We start from the raw sequence: 16,425 nt of genomic DNA on the forward strand, positions 1-16,425 counted from the left end.
TTGTAAAAATCAATAATATGTGACGATTACTTGTTGTTGTTATGTGCTGTCCAGTCACCTGCAACTTACAGTGACCCTATGTACAACAGCTCTGAACCCTGCTCTATCTTGAGTCAACCTTATTGTCTCTGACACGCCTACACCCATTTCCCAGTCACTAGCCAATTCATCTCATTGAGGGTCTTTCTCTCCTGCACTGTCCCTCCTCCCAAGCATGACTGACCCCTCCTTGTAACATGTACAAAGTATGTCAGACGAAGCTTCAGAATCCTTGCCTCCAAGGAGCAGTCTGGTTTAATCCTCTCACGGAAGAACTTGTTTGTTCTCTTAGCAATCCATCGTATATTCAATACTCTTCTTCAGCATCAATTCTCTTTCTATCATCCCTACTGATTGTCTAGCTTTCTGATGCATAGACTGGATCAGGCGTACCTTAGTCTCTAGACAGATATTGTTAACTGCCAAATTATCATTATTTAACTGCCAGACATATCAATACATAAGTACCCGATTATAGATATAATATCATCACTTCCAAAACACTGGAAATCATGGCTCAACCAAGGCAACACATGGCATTAACTATCACAATTATTGTTACTCTTGCCTATCCTCTTGGCATTCATTATGTATATTGTTAATAACAACAAAAATTGAACAGTAGGGGTTTTTTTTAATCCCAAACTATTGTAAATATTGGTGTCGTGCATTCAATTGTTCTCTACTCCCATTCCCCAAATACGTGTCACCATGACCTGACCATGATTTTTGGTGATTTGACAGTATATGATCTTCCTCATGATGTGATCTGGTATGATTAACCAAATAATTATAAGGGAATTGGGTTAAGATTCAAAACCCTTACTCGTCTGATATAAGATAATTTTCTCTGGAGTGTGAACTATGTCACCTTTTATCTTATAAGATAAAAAGGAGAAAGAAGTGAGCACAGAAGGAGGGACCTACTATCACCAAGAAAGAAAAGTCAGAAGCAGAGTGTTTCGTTTGGATCCAGGGTCCCTGTACTGAGAATCTGCTAGACTCCAGAAATGATTGGCTTACAAGCCACAGGAAGAGCTCTCAGGAGCATAAATGGAAAGAGACAAAGACCTTCTCCCAGAGACAAAAGAGAAATAATTTGGATTTTGAGCACCCTAAACTTCTAGAAAATAAATTCATGTTTATTAATATCAGCCAGTTGTGGCATACCTGTTATAACAGCACTACAAACCTAAGATGCTCAGTAAGGAATGAGGAGGTATATAGGAGCTGCTCACTGGTTTGACCAGCTTTCTCCCACAAAAAGTAAATTGTCTGTGCTCTGGTCTGCTTCCAGACAATTCTGTCCACCCTTGACCATTACAAGTTAAGCTGTGATGATTCAGTAAGGACTGCTAAACCCTCCAGAAAGCCACACCTTTATTGTCACACCAAATCTATTCAATGTGAGTTTTCCTCAGATAGAAGTATCTTTCACTTAAGGGGATTGGTGCTATTGGATGTTTTGAGGTAGGAGGCAAAGGTGATTTGTTTCTACTAACTCATGAGGTTTATAAAGACTGCTTTACACTGGAAAGGGTTTAGCATTTTGTTGTTCTTTTTCTTCAGCAGCATACAGCCTCCCAGAAATCAGGCTTTGTAGCTTCCTTCATCAAAGCACAGATAAAGAAAGTCATTGCAGTAGAGACATTTGTGAGCACCTACTGCAAACACTCTTAAGTCTCAGAAATGCATAGATGTAAGCTGTAGTGAACATGACTGGGGGAACCCAAGAGCAATAGATTCATGGTGGGAAAGACTGCTCCTTACACATGGGAATGATCACTGAGGGATAAAAGACAAGCCCATCACAGACGATTGATCAGACTCGGATCAATTTGAGATACAGGATTGTGAGCAAGGGATGACACAGAAGCAAAACAATCATAGAATCCAGACAAGACTCATGTCATATCCCCTCAGGGAAGTGGTTGTTGGTGAACACTTGAACAACATTGTTACTGTCCTTGAATTTTACTTTTGACTGTACATATACTGATGCTTTTTTTTTGGATGACATTCAACAATATTTTGCTTGCATGTGTTATTGATGATACTGTTTGTTAATTTCAACATTCTGGGTTACTTTTCTTGGGAATGGAAATGAATATGGATGTCTCCCAATCAGTTGGCCAGACAGCACTTCTCCAAATTTCCTAGCACAGACTGATGAGCACATCCATGGCTCTGTCTGTTATTTGGAACATGGCTATTGGTATCCCATTGATTCCTGGGAGCCTTATTTTCCCCAGTGCTTTCAATGCAGCTTTAATGCCATCCTTTATCACCATTGGCTCCTTATCACATGATACTTCCGGAAATAGTCCAGTGTCAACCAATTCTTTTATGTACAATGATGATTCTCTCCACCTTCTTTTGAGGCTTACTTGAGTATTCAAGATTTTCCCTGTAGGATTTCTCAGTATTGCAACTTGAGGTTTGAATTTGTTTTTCAGTTCTTTCAGTTTGAGAAATGCTGGGTGAGTTCTTCTTTTTTTAATTCTCTAACTCCAGTTTTTTGCACATTCCATTATAATACTTTACTTTGCCTTCTCAAGCTACCCTTTAAAATCTTCTTCTCATTTCTTTTAGTTCACTTTGGGTTTAAAAGAGGCTGTGGAAACAGGAATATTATTGTTAATGTCAGATGGATCTTGGCTGAAAGCAAAGAATATCAGGAACATGTCTAAATATGTTTTATTGACTGTGCAAAGGCATTTGGCCATGTGATTCATAATAAGCTATGGGTAATCTTAAGAAGAATGGGGATTTTAGTATATCTAATTATGTTTATACAAAAACCTATATGTAGACCAAGAAGCTATTGTCCAAACAGAATGGGGGAATACTGCGTGGTGTAAAATTGATAAATGTGTGCATCAGGCTTGTATCATCTCTCCATACTTATTCTTTCTGTATATTTGTTAGGTTTTTTGAAGAGAAGTGTGTCATTAGGATTAGAGAAATGCTCATTAACAACCCATTTTATGCAGACAATACAACCTTGCTTACTGAAAGAGAGGAAGACCTAAAGTGCTTGCTGAAGAGGACCAAAGACTGTAGCCTTCAACATGGATTACATCTCAACATCAAGAAAAATTAAAATCCTTACCACGGAGCCACTAGGCAACACCATGATAGATAAAGATTGAGGGTGTCAATGATTTTATCTTGCTTAAATCCACAATCAACACTCTTGGCACCAACAGTCAGGAGATTAGGATACATTGACTCATGAACAACCTATGTTATGCAGATGACATAACCTTGCTTGCTGAAATGAAGGAGAACCTGAAGCACTTGCTGCAGAAGGTAAAGGACTGTGGTCTTCAATATGGACTGAAGCACAACATCAAGAAGACAAAGATTCTCACCACTGGGCCAATTGGCAGCACCATGATGGATGAAGAGATTGAGGTTGTTAACAATTACAGCTTGCTTGACTCCACAATCAACACTCTTGCCACCAGCAGTCAGGAAATCAAAAGATGAATTACATTAGGTAAATATGCTGTCAGGGACCTCTCCAGAGTACTGAGAAGCAATGATGTCAATCTAAGGTGTGTGCCTGATCCAGTCCATGTTCTTCACAACTACACGGTATGCATCAGAGAGCTGGACAATGACTAAGAATGAATTCTAAGAAGAAGAATTGATGCCTTTTAGTTGTGGTGCTGGAGAAGAGTCTTGAACATATTATGGACTGCCAAGAAAACAAATAGGTCTGTCTTGGAAAGGGTAAAACCAAATTTCTCCTTGGAAGCTAGGATTTTGAAGCTCCACCTCACATACTTTGGGCATGTGGCCATGAGGGATAAGTCCTTAGGGAAGGACATCATGCTCAGAAGGTTGGAGGGACAGCATAGGAGAGGAAGACCCTGAATCTGATGGATTGATACAGGAACTGGGACAATGGGAGTAGATGTGTTAGAGTCAGTAAGACTGGCTTAGGACATAGCAGGCTTCAGAGCTGTTGTATATAGGGTAGCTATGAGTTGCAAGCAACTTGATGGCACATAACAACAACATAGCATCAGGAAAGTCTGCTTACAAGGAGCTCTCCAAAGCTTAAAGAGCAATGATGTCACATTAAAGACTAAAATGTGCCTGATTTCAAGCCACAGTCTTTCCAGTCACCTGCTATGCGTCTGAGATCTGGAAAATGAATAAGGATGATAGAAAAATCAAAGCATTTAAGTTGTGGCCTTGGAGAAGAGTGTTGAACATATTCCATGCACTGCCAAAAGAACAATCAGATATGTCTTAGAGAAAGTGCAATCAGAGTGATTCTTGGAGACAGAGATGTTGAAGCTTTGTCTCATATGTTGTTGTTGTTGTTATGTGCCGTCGAGTTGCTTGCGACTCATAGTGACCCTATGTACAACAGCTCTAAACTCTGCTCTGTCTTATGCTAATCTCATTGCCTCCGACACACTCATCCCGATTGCCCCAGTCACCAAATCAATTCACCTCCCAGAGGGCCTTCCCCTCCTGTGCCTGCCCTCCACCCTCCCAAGCATGATGTCCTTCTCCAAGGACTGGTCCCTCCTTACAACATGAGCAAAGTATGTCAGATGAAGTCTCAGAATCCTTGCCTCCAAAGAGCAGACCGGTTTAACCCTCTCCAGGATGAATATGTTTGTTTTCTTAGCAGTCCATGGTACCCTCAGCACTCTTCTCCAACACCAAAGCTCAAAAGCATCAATTCTCGGCTCTCGGGTGGATGCTGCTGTGTCAGCACGCGGGGGCCCGGGTTCGAACTCAAAATAAACTTTGTTAATCTGGCTAAAAAAAAAAGCATCAATTCTCCTTCTATTTTCCCTGGTCATTGTCCAGATCTCTGACGCATAACGAGTAATTGCAAAGACCATGGCCTGTACCAGACACACCTTAGTCTCCAGAGATACACCGTTGCTCTTCAGTACTTTAGCAAGGTCCCTAACAGCAGACTTTCCCATCGCAATACGTCTTTTCATTTCCTGGCTGACATATTGTTATAGGAGAGACTATTTTTGGGAAGGAACATCATGCTTGGAGAGGTGGAGGGTCAGAAAGAGAGAGGAAGATTGTCAACAAGATGAATTGATACAGTGTCTGTGGCAATGAACTCAAATGTATTAAGGATGATAAGCCCAGCACAGGATAAGACAGAGTGCAAATCTATTGTTCACAGGGTCACTATCAGTCAGATTTGATGGGACCACACTTAACAACAAAAATAAATTGATGCTTTAGGAAAACATTATAAACTCTTTATTGTACAATGTGGGATTAGTTTTTAAACTATTCCTTGTTACTGCTTCTATAATGGATTTGGTCAAAATACACCTTGAGAAAACGCCCAGGAACACTTCAGCTAACTGCTACTATTATGTACTGTCAAGTTGGAACCAATCAATCCATAGCGTTGACGCTCCAGTGGACTTTCAGAGACAATTACTTGCACAGGAGGAACTAGCCTGTCTTTCTCCTGCAAAGCAGCTGGTGGATTCGGACCATGTGCCTTTGGGTTGGCAGCACAGCTCCTTACCAGTAAGCCACCAGAGATAGTCTCCCAAATAACAGTTACATTCAAGGGTCTAGTGCCCAGAAGGTGCTGCTCACCTATCCTCAGGTGAGGGATCTGGTTCTTCTAGGTAAAAGGAACATGCCATGCAATTATGCTTTTGGTGTTCTTTTTCTTTAATTTTATTTTTTATTGATATTTTAACAAAAGTTTAAAAAAACTTAGATTTCCATTCATTCATTATTGCATATTTTCCTCCCTACTCCCATTGTTGTTGTTGTTAAGTGCCGTCGAGTCGCAGGTGACTCAAAGTGACCGTATGAAGGAGAGTCCTCGACGTTTGGGTGTCTTTCATCCTCTCTCCAGGTTCATAGGGTTTCCAGAGGCAAGCTATTACTGAAGGGGATGCCACTCCTCCTTCCAACTACCCCCATTACTGTTTGCTTTTCTCTTTTAAAAAATTCTTTCACTGATGCACAATTCTCCCCCCCACCCCCAGTCCACTTTGCTATGCAACCCTTACTCTTGATTGTTCTCATGCAAATAGTACCTAAACATATATTCCTTTTAAGTAGTTCTTTCCCTCATCTGTTTAATGCCGTGTTCATTATTTATTCCTTCCCTTCTTAGTTTCCCTCCGGTCTCCATGTCAGTCCTCTAGATTTATAACAGTGGCATTATGCAATATTTGTCCTTTTGTGACTGACGTATTTCACTCAACATAATTATGTTCTTTTGTTACCTTTTCCCTCCTTTCTACTTGGTAAGCCATTCTGTTACCTATTGTCCCTTAAGTAGACTTCACAAATGCTGGCTGCTAGTGGGAGAGTCAGAAGAGCAAATAAATCAGTCTTTGAAGAAATACAATCAAAATACTTCTTAGAAGCAAGGATAGCCAAGACTATAGCTCACTTATTTTGGACATTTTATCAGGAAAGACCAGTCTCTAGAAAAAGACATCATGGTTGATGAGAAGGAGAGACATCTTCTATGAGTTGGATTGACAGAGTGCCTTAAATAATAAGTTAAAAAATAGCATTGATCCTGCAAGCCTCCAGCATGCTTGGGTCTGGAGTGACCCTATGCATTCTTACTATGCTTTCCAGAGCAGTGTTGAAATGGTTTGAGGCCTTGTTCTGCACCATCCATGGAGCAAAGTTATAGACATTTCAGACAATTAAAAAAAAGAGAAAGAAATAGCATTAATCATGAAGATGGCACAGGACTGAGTACCATTTTATTCTACTTTACAAGACTCTTCCATGAGTCTAAATCAGTTCTGCAGAAACACGTGTGAAGGTGTATGAGGCTTTGTTGGACATATGATCCAAGAAGGGGAGTCGAAGTTTAGGAAATAAGATACTTGTGGGAAGTGGTGAGGTTTTTACTTTCCTGAAGTTTTTGCTCTCCTAACCTGTCCTATGGTAGAGAATCTTTGTTACATTCTTTGAGTATCAGCAAAGAGTCTACTTTTATCACCAAAGTCTGTGCTTGCTCCATATGGACAATGCCACCAGAGAGCATTACTAGTCCACTAAGAAGCAGTATGTCTGGCTAAGATGAGTAGGAGGAGCTCTGGAGTCCATAGGTAGTTGGCACACCTCTCTGGTGGTTAGAATTTACCAGCAGCTCTGCAATAGAAAGGGGGTAAGCTAGCAAATCCCAGAATATTCCATTATACTTCTGGCTTTCTCTTACCCAGTGCTGCAATTAAATCTGGTCCATGAATGAATGATGTCATGATAAGCCTTCTTTAGCACATTGCTTCTACCAGCCCCTCTGCTCTATTCTTTTCATTGTCTTGTTAAGCTTTTCTAACTCTGTACTTCCTCTTGACCCATCTCACTTCCTAAAACATTGTAAAGAGGGTTGTTTATCTTGATGGAGCTTAACAGTAAGCAGCTTTTCTGAGCTTTTCTGTCTGGGGAACTAAGAACAGTGACATTTTCAGATTGAAGCTACATAGATGCATGGACTCCAGGGAAGCTGGACATGATTGCCCTATGATGGGTACGACCTAAGGAGAGAGGAATCTCCAAAAGAGCACACGCCCCTCCCAAAAAAAAGAAGATAAAGAATGAATAAGCTGTGAGTATTAGACAATTGCTACCCTTGATCTCCAGGAAGATGCCTGGCAAGAGATAGGTTGATTTGACCACCCGGATCCTGCTAGCAACCTGTTACCTGGGAGGCTGCTCTGTGCTCGTGAGATGACTGTCAACAGTATGACCCTGACGTTGCCCAGCATTACCTACATCATTGTGGAGATTCTAATTGGACTCTGTGCCATAATAGGCAACGTGCTGGTCATATGGGTGGTCAAGCTGAACCCCAGTCTGCACACCACCACCTTCTATTTTATCGTTTCCTTAGCTCTGGCTGACATTGCTGTTGGGGTGCTGGTAATGCCTCTGGCCATTGTCATCAGCTTGGGCATCACAACCCACTTCTATAACTGCCTTTTCATGACCTGCCTGTTGCTGATCTTCACTCATGCCTCCATTATGTCCTTGCTGGCTATTGCTGTGGATCGATACCTACGAGTCAAGCTCACTGTCAGGTAAACCGTTTGAATAGAGGTGGAGTGGGAGAAGTGATCAAGATTTCTGGGAAATAGGACCAGAGAGTTCAGATTATATATATAAAATGAAAAAGAGTAATACCCCTGAGCTTGAAGAGGGACAATCTTTTCCCCCAAAAGCTGGTCTGTGAAGAGTTTATGATTGTGAGCCAATGTTAGTTCACATTTACTTTTTATCAGCAACTGTTATCCATCTCCATGTAGAAATGAGTATCTGCTTGATTCTTTAGGGTAGCTAAAGATAATGAATGCTTGATGTGACTTTAATTAGTAAAGGGCTCTTGAGTTTTAAAAAAAATTCTAGAAATCTATATAATAAGCAGGCAGATAAGAAGGGCTAGACTGAGGATTCTATTGTTTTATTTTAACTTTGCATCCTTTTTAATGGTCATTCCCATTTTGAGAATCTTTACAATGACTGTGTGTGTGTTTCTTTTTCTCCTCTTTTCCCTTTTTCCTCTAAGATGTAAGAAGTATTTCCCAAAATAGTTCTTCATCGTGAAGGTAGTACCAATGTTTTGTGGGACTAAGTCAAGAAAACAGACAGTTACATGGAGAAATCCAATTCTCCAAGGATCCTGAAATGTGTCCATCTTAGGGAAAGAGGGTAATTAGGATGTTACAAATTTTAGATGCAAACAAGTCTATGTTCAAATACCAGAATCCTGGAATCGCGTGGATGAGTTGTTTAATTTTCTATCCCTCAGTCTTCCTATCATGGTAGTTAAGACACTTTGAACTAAGTATGTACCTGGTTTCAATTTTAATTCCACCACTTCTTGGTTGAACAAGTTATTTTAACTTGCCTGTTTCATTTTTTTTGTCCTCTATAATTGAGTTAAAAATTATTCATAGAATTAAATGGGTTAACCTGTGTAAAGTTTGTAGAAAATGCCTCTTATACCATCTCTGCTCAATAAGTTATGGTCACAACTACTGTTATTTTTTTATCACTACCACCAAAAAAATGAAGATTATCAGAAAAATGTCTCTAGTTACTCAGATGCTTTAATTGAGATAAAGATCCACAAAAGGACATAGTAGGAACTAAAAAACATCCATTTCCTTCTTAGAGTCTGTGTATGGTATCACCAAGAAGGATTACTTTTTGTTGTTGCTGTTGTGTACCATTGAGTCAGATCCGACTGACACAGGAGGAGATTGCACCTCCTTCTCTAGTGGAGCATCTGGTGGATTTGAACCATGCTCCTTTGGGATTGAAAGAAGGATTATTTAAGAAAAGTTGGTGACACTTATTGGGTGACACTTTCAAGGTTCTTGACTCACTTCAACACAGCCTTTGCCCATTTAACTCAAAAGCTGAGTTTGTATACCACTCACTGCAGGAGTAGATATAGGTAGAAAGAAAGTGTAGGGAAAATGTCCTTTTGCTTTATGACTATTAATGTAACAGTCAAACAGTGCACAGCACAGCAGGTAACCATGTTTTGATACCATTTCTTACCAGATAGACGATCCTAAGAGACTTAGATAAATCTTACCTTCAAGGAATTGAAGACTTTTGGGGCTGGAAATCAGATAATGAGTAAAGAATGCAAGTATCTTACTCAAGAACCGTATTCCTAATTCATTCTACATAGCACTTCTTAGGGAAAAATACCCCTTTAGAAGTTGGCTGTTTCCCCCCCACCCCTACGCCCTTTTAAGTCACTGTTCATCTTGTTTTCATATCTATTGGGAGGTTAGTTGTAGTCACCAGAGAAAATTCAATAGGAATTTCTCTCAACACAAGATTGAGTAATCAAGAGAGCTCATGCTTTGTCTTTTTATATCAATCACTCTTTTGCTAGTTCCATCCCTCCCAAGCTTTTAGCAACTCCTACCATGAACTCATTAGCTTTTTTCCCTTCAAACAGATACAAGAGGGTCACCACTCAGAGAAGAATATGGTTGGCTCTGGGCCTTTGTTGGTTGGTGTCATTCCTGGTGGGACTTACACCCCTGTTTGGTTGGAACATGAAACTGATCACAGAGTACAGAAATGCTACCTACATCCCCTGCCAGTTCTATTCCGTTATGAGGATGGACTACATGGTCTACTTCAGCTTCTTCACCTGGATTTTGATCCCCCTGATTGTCATGTGTGCAATCTACTTTGACATCTTCTATATCATCCGGAATAAACTTAATCAGAACTTTTCTGGCTTCAAAGAGACAGGTTCATTTTATGGAAGGGAGTTCAAGACTGCGAAGTCCCTTTTCTTGGTTCTCTCCTTGTTTGCTGTGTCCTGGCTGCCTTTATCCATCATCAATTGTATTACCTACTTTCATGGTGACGTACCACAAGTTGTCGTTTACTTGGGCATTCTGCTGTCCCATGCTAACTCCATGATGAACCCAATCATCTATGCTTACAAAATAAAGAAGTTCAAGGAGACCTACCTCTTGATCTTCAAAACCTGTATGGTTTTCCAGTCCTCACATTCTTTGGATCCAGGCAGTGAACAGAGTTCTGATTTAGTTATCCAAGGAAGATGACATTTAACTTTACAATCTTCCGATACTTGAGAGACCATTCATCTGTGCCAGGGGCTTTTTCCAAGCCGTGATTCCTTCCACTGAGATGGGGAGCACTTGACTGGATGCCTCAAATTGTTCCCTCTTCCTCTGATGCCATTTTCAAGAAGTCTGACTTCATAACATTGTAACATTTTTGCTACCAGCTCCTGTGATTCTCCTTCTTGTCCAGAAGGAACAGTCGTGGAGACTGAAGGATGCCTCCTTCACTTACTTGCCAAATGGCCATGTATGTGGTAATGACTTAGTTCTACTCCATTGTAACATTTGAGAACCCTGCTCTCAGTGTGGATATCCAGGAGATGCTGGAAGCTCAGTGTATGGAAAAACCTAAGCTGCAGAATCACCTATGAATATATTTGAATAAAAAAAATAATTATAGCTAATTATTGTGTATAGCTATTTGTTGGCATTCAAGATCTCCTGGGGTTTGGACATGGAGCTGATTGCTCTGAGCACTCAGCCTGTTTACTACCTATAGCCAGCCACGTTGGGCGTCCACCTGTGTGAATACTGGATGTTTTGTCTCTCTTCCCAGAACATTTTGCCCCTTGTTCCAGGGCTGATCAGAGCATTCTCCACTTTTCTGAGTCATCTTTTTACTGTTAGAGAATGAAAAGGTACTGTTTCTAGAACCCACTCCTAATAATTTATCCTGGTAATTAATTTTAATAAGAGCGATGGGAGCTCTGGTGTTGTAGGCGGTAGGTAACACTAACTCCAAGATCCCACTGCTCTGACGGTGTAAATCGACTGGTTCTGAGGATGAAGACGGGCATTCTCCTCCCCTATAATTTATAAACAATGGTCCTTATTATTTACTGAGGGCTTACAGAGAGTTTCACTCTGGTGACCTAGTCAGCACCCAGTTAGCACTGCTATGCTAACCCAAAGGCTTCACATCTCCAGCAGCTTGAATACACCAGGCACCTCAAGGTGGGCAATCTCTTCTTACTGTGATATTAAAAAAAACACCAACAAACCAAAACAAAACAAAAAACAAACCAAACCCCTCATTACTATAGAGGAAGAGCCGACTCAGAGTTGACCTCCAATCAATTTTCAGAGATGTAAATCATACAAGGGGAAATTGCTCATCTCTCTCTGGTGGATTTGAACTGCATGTCTTTGGGTTGGCAGTGCAACTCCCTGCACAATGGAACTCCCAGAAACCCAATGGAAGATCACCATGAGTCAGATTTGATAGCAGTGAGATCAGCAAGCACGCATTCACTTCTTTTTGTCTTCTTATCGTTGAGCGCTGTGGTGGCTTATAGTTATTGTTCATCCTGTTCCAGCTCCTGGTGACAGCGGGATGAAGGCTGCCTGATGATCCTTCTAACTCTTCTCATCTCCACTGAGCTGAGAATTGAGGAAGAGAAAATTAAGATGCAGAGAAGTTAACTGACTTGCTCATGATCTATACTATTACTCAGTAGTAGAACCAGAATTTAAATGCCGCCCTACCTTTCTTGAGAATCAGTGTTTTATACCAGCTGCTCTCAGATGTGAGGAGGAACTTTAACTTCTCCAAAGTCCACACCAGCAAGTTTACCTTATCTAAAATTGGCAGATAGATTGTATGAACCATAGTTTGTATGGTCAAAGGCTGCTGGGGTTAGGCCTTAGCTACAATCTAAGTAATCAGGCTACAGGATAAGAACAGCTCACAGGGCCTGTCATGTCATTTGAACATGGAATATGATGTCAGATTCAAGGTGGCATCTTTGGTTTAATCTATCCACAGTTGCAACTGTTGGTTCTCACTCCTAGGACAAAATATTTCAGCAAGAACAAAAGCCGGAGATCTCAATTATACAAAATGAGACAGGAAACACTTAAAACTCAAGCTAATTGCCATTGAGTTGGAAACAACTTATAACTGACCTTCCATTGAGCTTCTGAGGTTGTTAATCACACAGGAGAAAACGGTCCATCTTTCTCTTTGGAAACCTCCGGTAGATTCAAATTGCCAGAGAGGTGTGGCCTTTGGATTAGCTGTGCAAATATCTATGGACTAGATCACCAGAGTTGGATAAGTGAAGTGGTCAGGAGTTGTACTCTCAACCCAAAGAAACACAGTTCAAAGCCACCAGCTGTTGTGTGGGAGAAAGAAGAGCAATATCTCATGCAATTTACTGATTCTGAAAACCCTCTGGAGGGTCAGGTATGAGTTGGTTCCAACTTGATGGTACACAGCAACTAACACCAAACCACATTTGTTTCTCCTGCTGTTCCCTCCCACCCTAGTAATAGTATTCTTAAGAACAGAAGTTTTGAAGGAGAGCTCTGGTGGCCTAGTGGCAGGGAGCTGCAATTGCAATCCCAGAGGCGCATGGTTCGAATCCACCAGATGCTCTGCCGGTGAAGTAGGGACAATCTCCTCCTGTACCAGTCAGATCTGATTTGAAGGTACACTCACACAAAAATAATAAAATTTAAAAAAAATAGAGGTTTTGAAAAGAAACTATTGTCCCCGTTAGTGCCTGGAAATGGAATATGATTCCTGACAACTTTCCACTATTTAACAAAATTCTTTTTTAGTATTTTTAAAATTACTATTTGTGTCTGCAGCATTTTGTAAAATCTGTTCTTTTAAATTCAATTAAAATAAAAAAAACCTTTATTAATATATTGTTGAATTGAGAGGAAGCGCCCTTCTGTTCTCAGTCTCAGGATAATCTTGTATCACTTCTTCATTTACTGACAAACTCTAACCAAGTTGCCTTAGCAACATTTAACACCTGCCCTTTCTGGTAACTTGACTTAAAGTAACCACTTCCTTCAGAACAAAACAGCAGTCCTTCCCAAGAAGACATGTGTCATTGGTGGCATTAAACAAGCTATAAAACGCAAAACTCACTGACATGAAGCTAGAACTTACTCTTCAAAGCTGACGCTGCATTGGTTTCTGAGGCAGTAAATTGCAAGGCAGGAGACTGCTCATCTTTCTCCCAAGGATAAATGAATTAAATGAATTAAAATTCTGCTACAGAAAGGCGCAGTCTTTTTGGTTAAAAGCAGCTCACTATGGACTATTCCGACTTTTGGTGGCCTACTGACAAGAAGCTATGCTGCAATCCGAAAGGCACATGGTTCAAATCCACCAGCTATTCCATGGGAGAAGAATGGGCAATCTTCTCCCATGCGATTAACTGTCTGTGAAAACCTGCTAGAGAGTCAACTATGGGTTGGTTCCAACTAAGTGGTACATTAGGGTTAGCTATGGGTTGATTCCAACTCGATGGTCCACAACAGCATGGACTATACCACTAGGACTCCCGAGACAAGTTGTAGCCTCTAAGTTTAAAAAAACTGCCCCCTTCCTATCTCCTCCACTTCTTTACCTCTGCTTTATTGCCAGTGTTTATGAAATCTACTGATAGTTTACAGAATGATGTTTTCTGTCAATTGGTAGTCTCCTAAGATAATGTGCTCTGCCAGCCCAGAAGAAACCCTAAAAGTGGAAATTTATTTAGCATCAGAATAAAAAGAAAAAACATGAACCAAGAGTCACTGTTGAGGATCTTGACTGGAAGTGGCGAGATCCACCCTGGTTTCGGGTTTAGCGATTAACCTCACAGAGATCTCCTGGTTACCACCCTTTCAGTTCAACAGTGAAGGGTAAACGGTTCAGCTTTTATTCCAAAGGAATAAAGTAAGAGAATACTTAAACAAAACCCAGTATTTTCTTCCTCCTTTTACACAAAATTAACTGAGACAAAAGTAGATGTTGAACCTGTCAATGGATAAGTGGATAAACAATGGCCATACTCCCAATGGAATACTGTGTCATGTTAAAGAATAATAATGGATCTGCCACAAAACATCTCACAAGAGGGAAATAAGTAAAACAAACAAACAAACAAAAAACTAAAGGACAAATATTCTAAGAGTTCACTATTAGAAAAAGTGTGTGTCTTGGAGGGTGGGGAGGTTTTGGACACAGAAACAGTCTATGATAGTTACCTGAATGGGAAGAAGAGGGAGGAAACAAAACCCTCATTAGCTAGATCGTAGACATATAGTCACTTGGATGAAGGAAAAGGCAAAACCCAATAACGGGAAATAAGCACAACTTGGCTAAGGCAAAGGAAGATACTGGGAGGTTTGTAAGAGTTGATGGCAACAACAGTAAATCCTACTACATACACAGTCTTGCAATAATAACAGTGATAATAAACAGCAACTTATGAATGGGTGTATAGACAGATATATAAAATTTAAAAAAATGTGAGTGCATTCACGAACATATGTAGGTTTGGCAGAGCATATCTGTACATAGGTATTTGTGTGTGCTACAAATACGTCCAGGAGCTCCGGTGGCCTAGCGGATAAGCAGTTGTGCTGGCAATGAGGAAGTGGGGTGGGCCCAGGAGAAAGGAAAGGAAAAAAGTTTTCTGACATTCAGATCTAAATGTGATACCTTGATTAGGGAGTCCTGCTGGAGGAGGCATAGGGAGTTGAGTTGCTAACCCAAAGGCTGCAATTTTCTGGCAGTTTGAATCCACAAACTTGATGGCCAGTCCCTTCCATGCAATTTACAGCCTTCTGGAAACTCGCTGGAGGGTCAGTTGCGAGTTGGTTCTAACTTGATGGCAATGAGAGAGTGTAGGATGAATAAAGAAGAGAAAACATGCCCTATCCTGTGTCATCCTCACCGCCTCTGCCATGCCCGTTGCTGTACTCACAGTGTCAGTCCATCTCATTGAGAATCTTCCTCTCTTTTGCTAACTCTTTACTGTTCTGAGCATGACGTCATTTTCAAGGACTGGCACCTCGTGACAACATTTCCAAGCACGTGAGATGGAGTTTCACCAGCCTTGCCTCCAGTTAGCACCCTGGTTGTACTTCCTGCAAGACGGGTTTTTTTTTGTTGATGTTCTTTTGACAATCTTTGGCCACACTCCAATTTAAAGACATTGACTCTTTGGTCTTCCTTATTTACACGTGCATATAAACAATTATAATATATATAATAGTATCTGACAGACAAGCATTCCACAGAAAAGAGCAGATGAAAGACAATTGTCCAGTTATAACAATGACCAGTAGATTCAATGTTGCTACTCACCCACCACTGGGCCAATTGGCAGCATCAGTTTGAGATTTAGATAGTTAACAGTTTTAGTTTACTTGGCTCCACAGTCAACACCCTTGGTAAGAGCAGCCAGGAAATCAAGAGAAGAATTACACTGGGAAAGTTGGCTGTGAGGGACCTCTCAAGAGTACTGAAGAGCAATGACGTCAGACTGGAGACTAAGGTGTGCCTGATCCAGGCTATAGTCTTCACAATTACGTGCTATACATCAGAGAGTTGGACAGTGAATAGGGTTGATAGAAAGAGAATTGATGCCTTGGAGCTGTGGTGCTGGAGACGAGTGTTGAATATACCATAAACTGCTAGAAGAACAGGTTTGTCCTGGAGAGGGTGAAGTCGCAATGCTCCTTGGAGTAAAGGATTCTGAAGCTTCGCCTGACATACTTTGGGCATGTTGCAAGGAGGGACTGGTCCTTGGAGAGGGACATCATATTTGGCAGAGAGGAGGGGAGGCGAAGGAAAGGAAGACCTTCAATGAGATGGATCGATTCTGTGACTGGAGCCATGGGAATAGTGTGTTTGAGATGGCTAGGTTGGCACAGGATAGAACAGCATTTAGAGCTCTTGTGCATAGGGTCGTTATGAGTCGCAAGTGACTTAATGGCGCATAACAACAACAGCAACAACATGAACAATTAAAAATAACATGTTGTTGTTGTT

The 16,425-nt window shown here is 40.8% G+C and overlaps 1 protein-coding gene across 1 annotated transcript; it reads left to right on the forward strand.

The window, feature by feature from the left end:
* Positions 1-7,755: 7,755 nt before the first annotated feature.
* Positions 7,756-10,625, forward strand: ADORA3 (adenosine A3 receptor). Its single transcript, XM_006895731.1, has 2 exons — positions 7,756-8,105; positions 10,004-10,625. The coding sequence occupies exons 1-2, from the start codon at positions 7,756-7,758 to the stop codon at positions 10,623-10,625; spliced, it is 972 nt and encodes a 323-aa protein (XP_006895793.1).
* Positions 10,626-16,425: the final 5,800 nt, after the last annotated feature.

This window comes from Elephantulus edwardii, unplaced genomic scaffold (assembly GCF_000299155.1).
Source record: "Elephantulus edwardii isolate Elephantulus edwardi_28Jun2011 unplaced genomic scaffold, EleEdw1.0 scaffold00174, whole genome shotgun sequence".
In the NCBI taxonomy this organism is placed as follows: domain Eukaryota; kingdom Metazoa; phylum Chordata; class Mammalia; order Macroscelidea; family Macroscelididae; genus Elephantulus; species Elephantulus edwardii.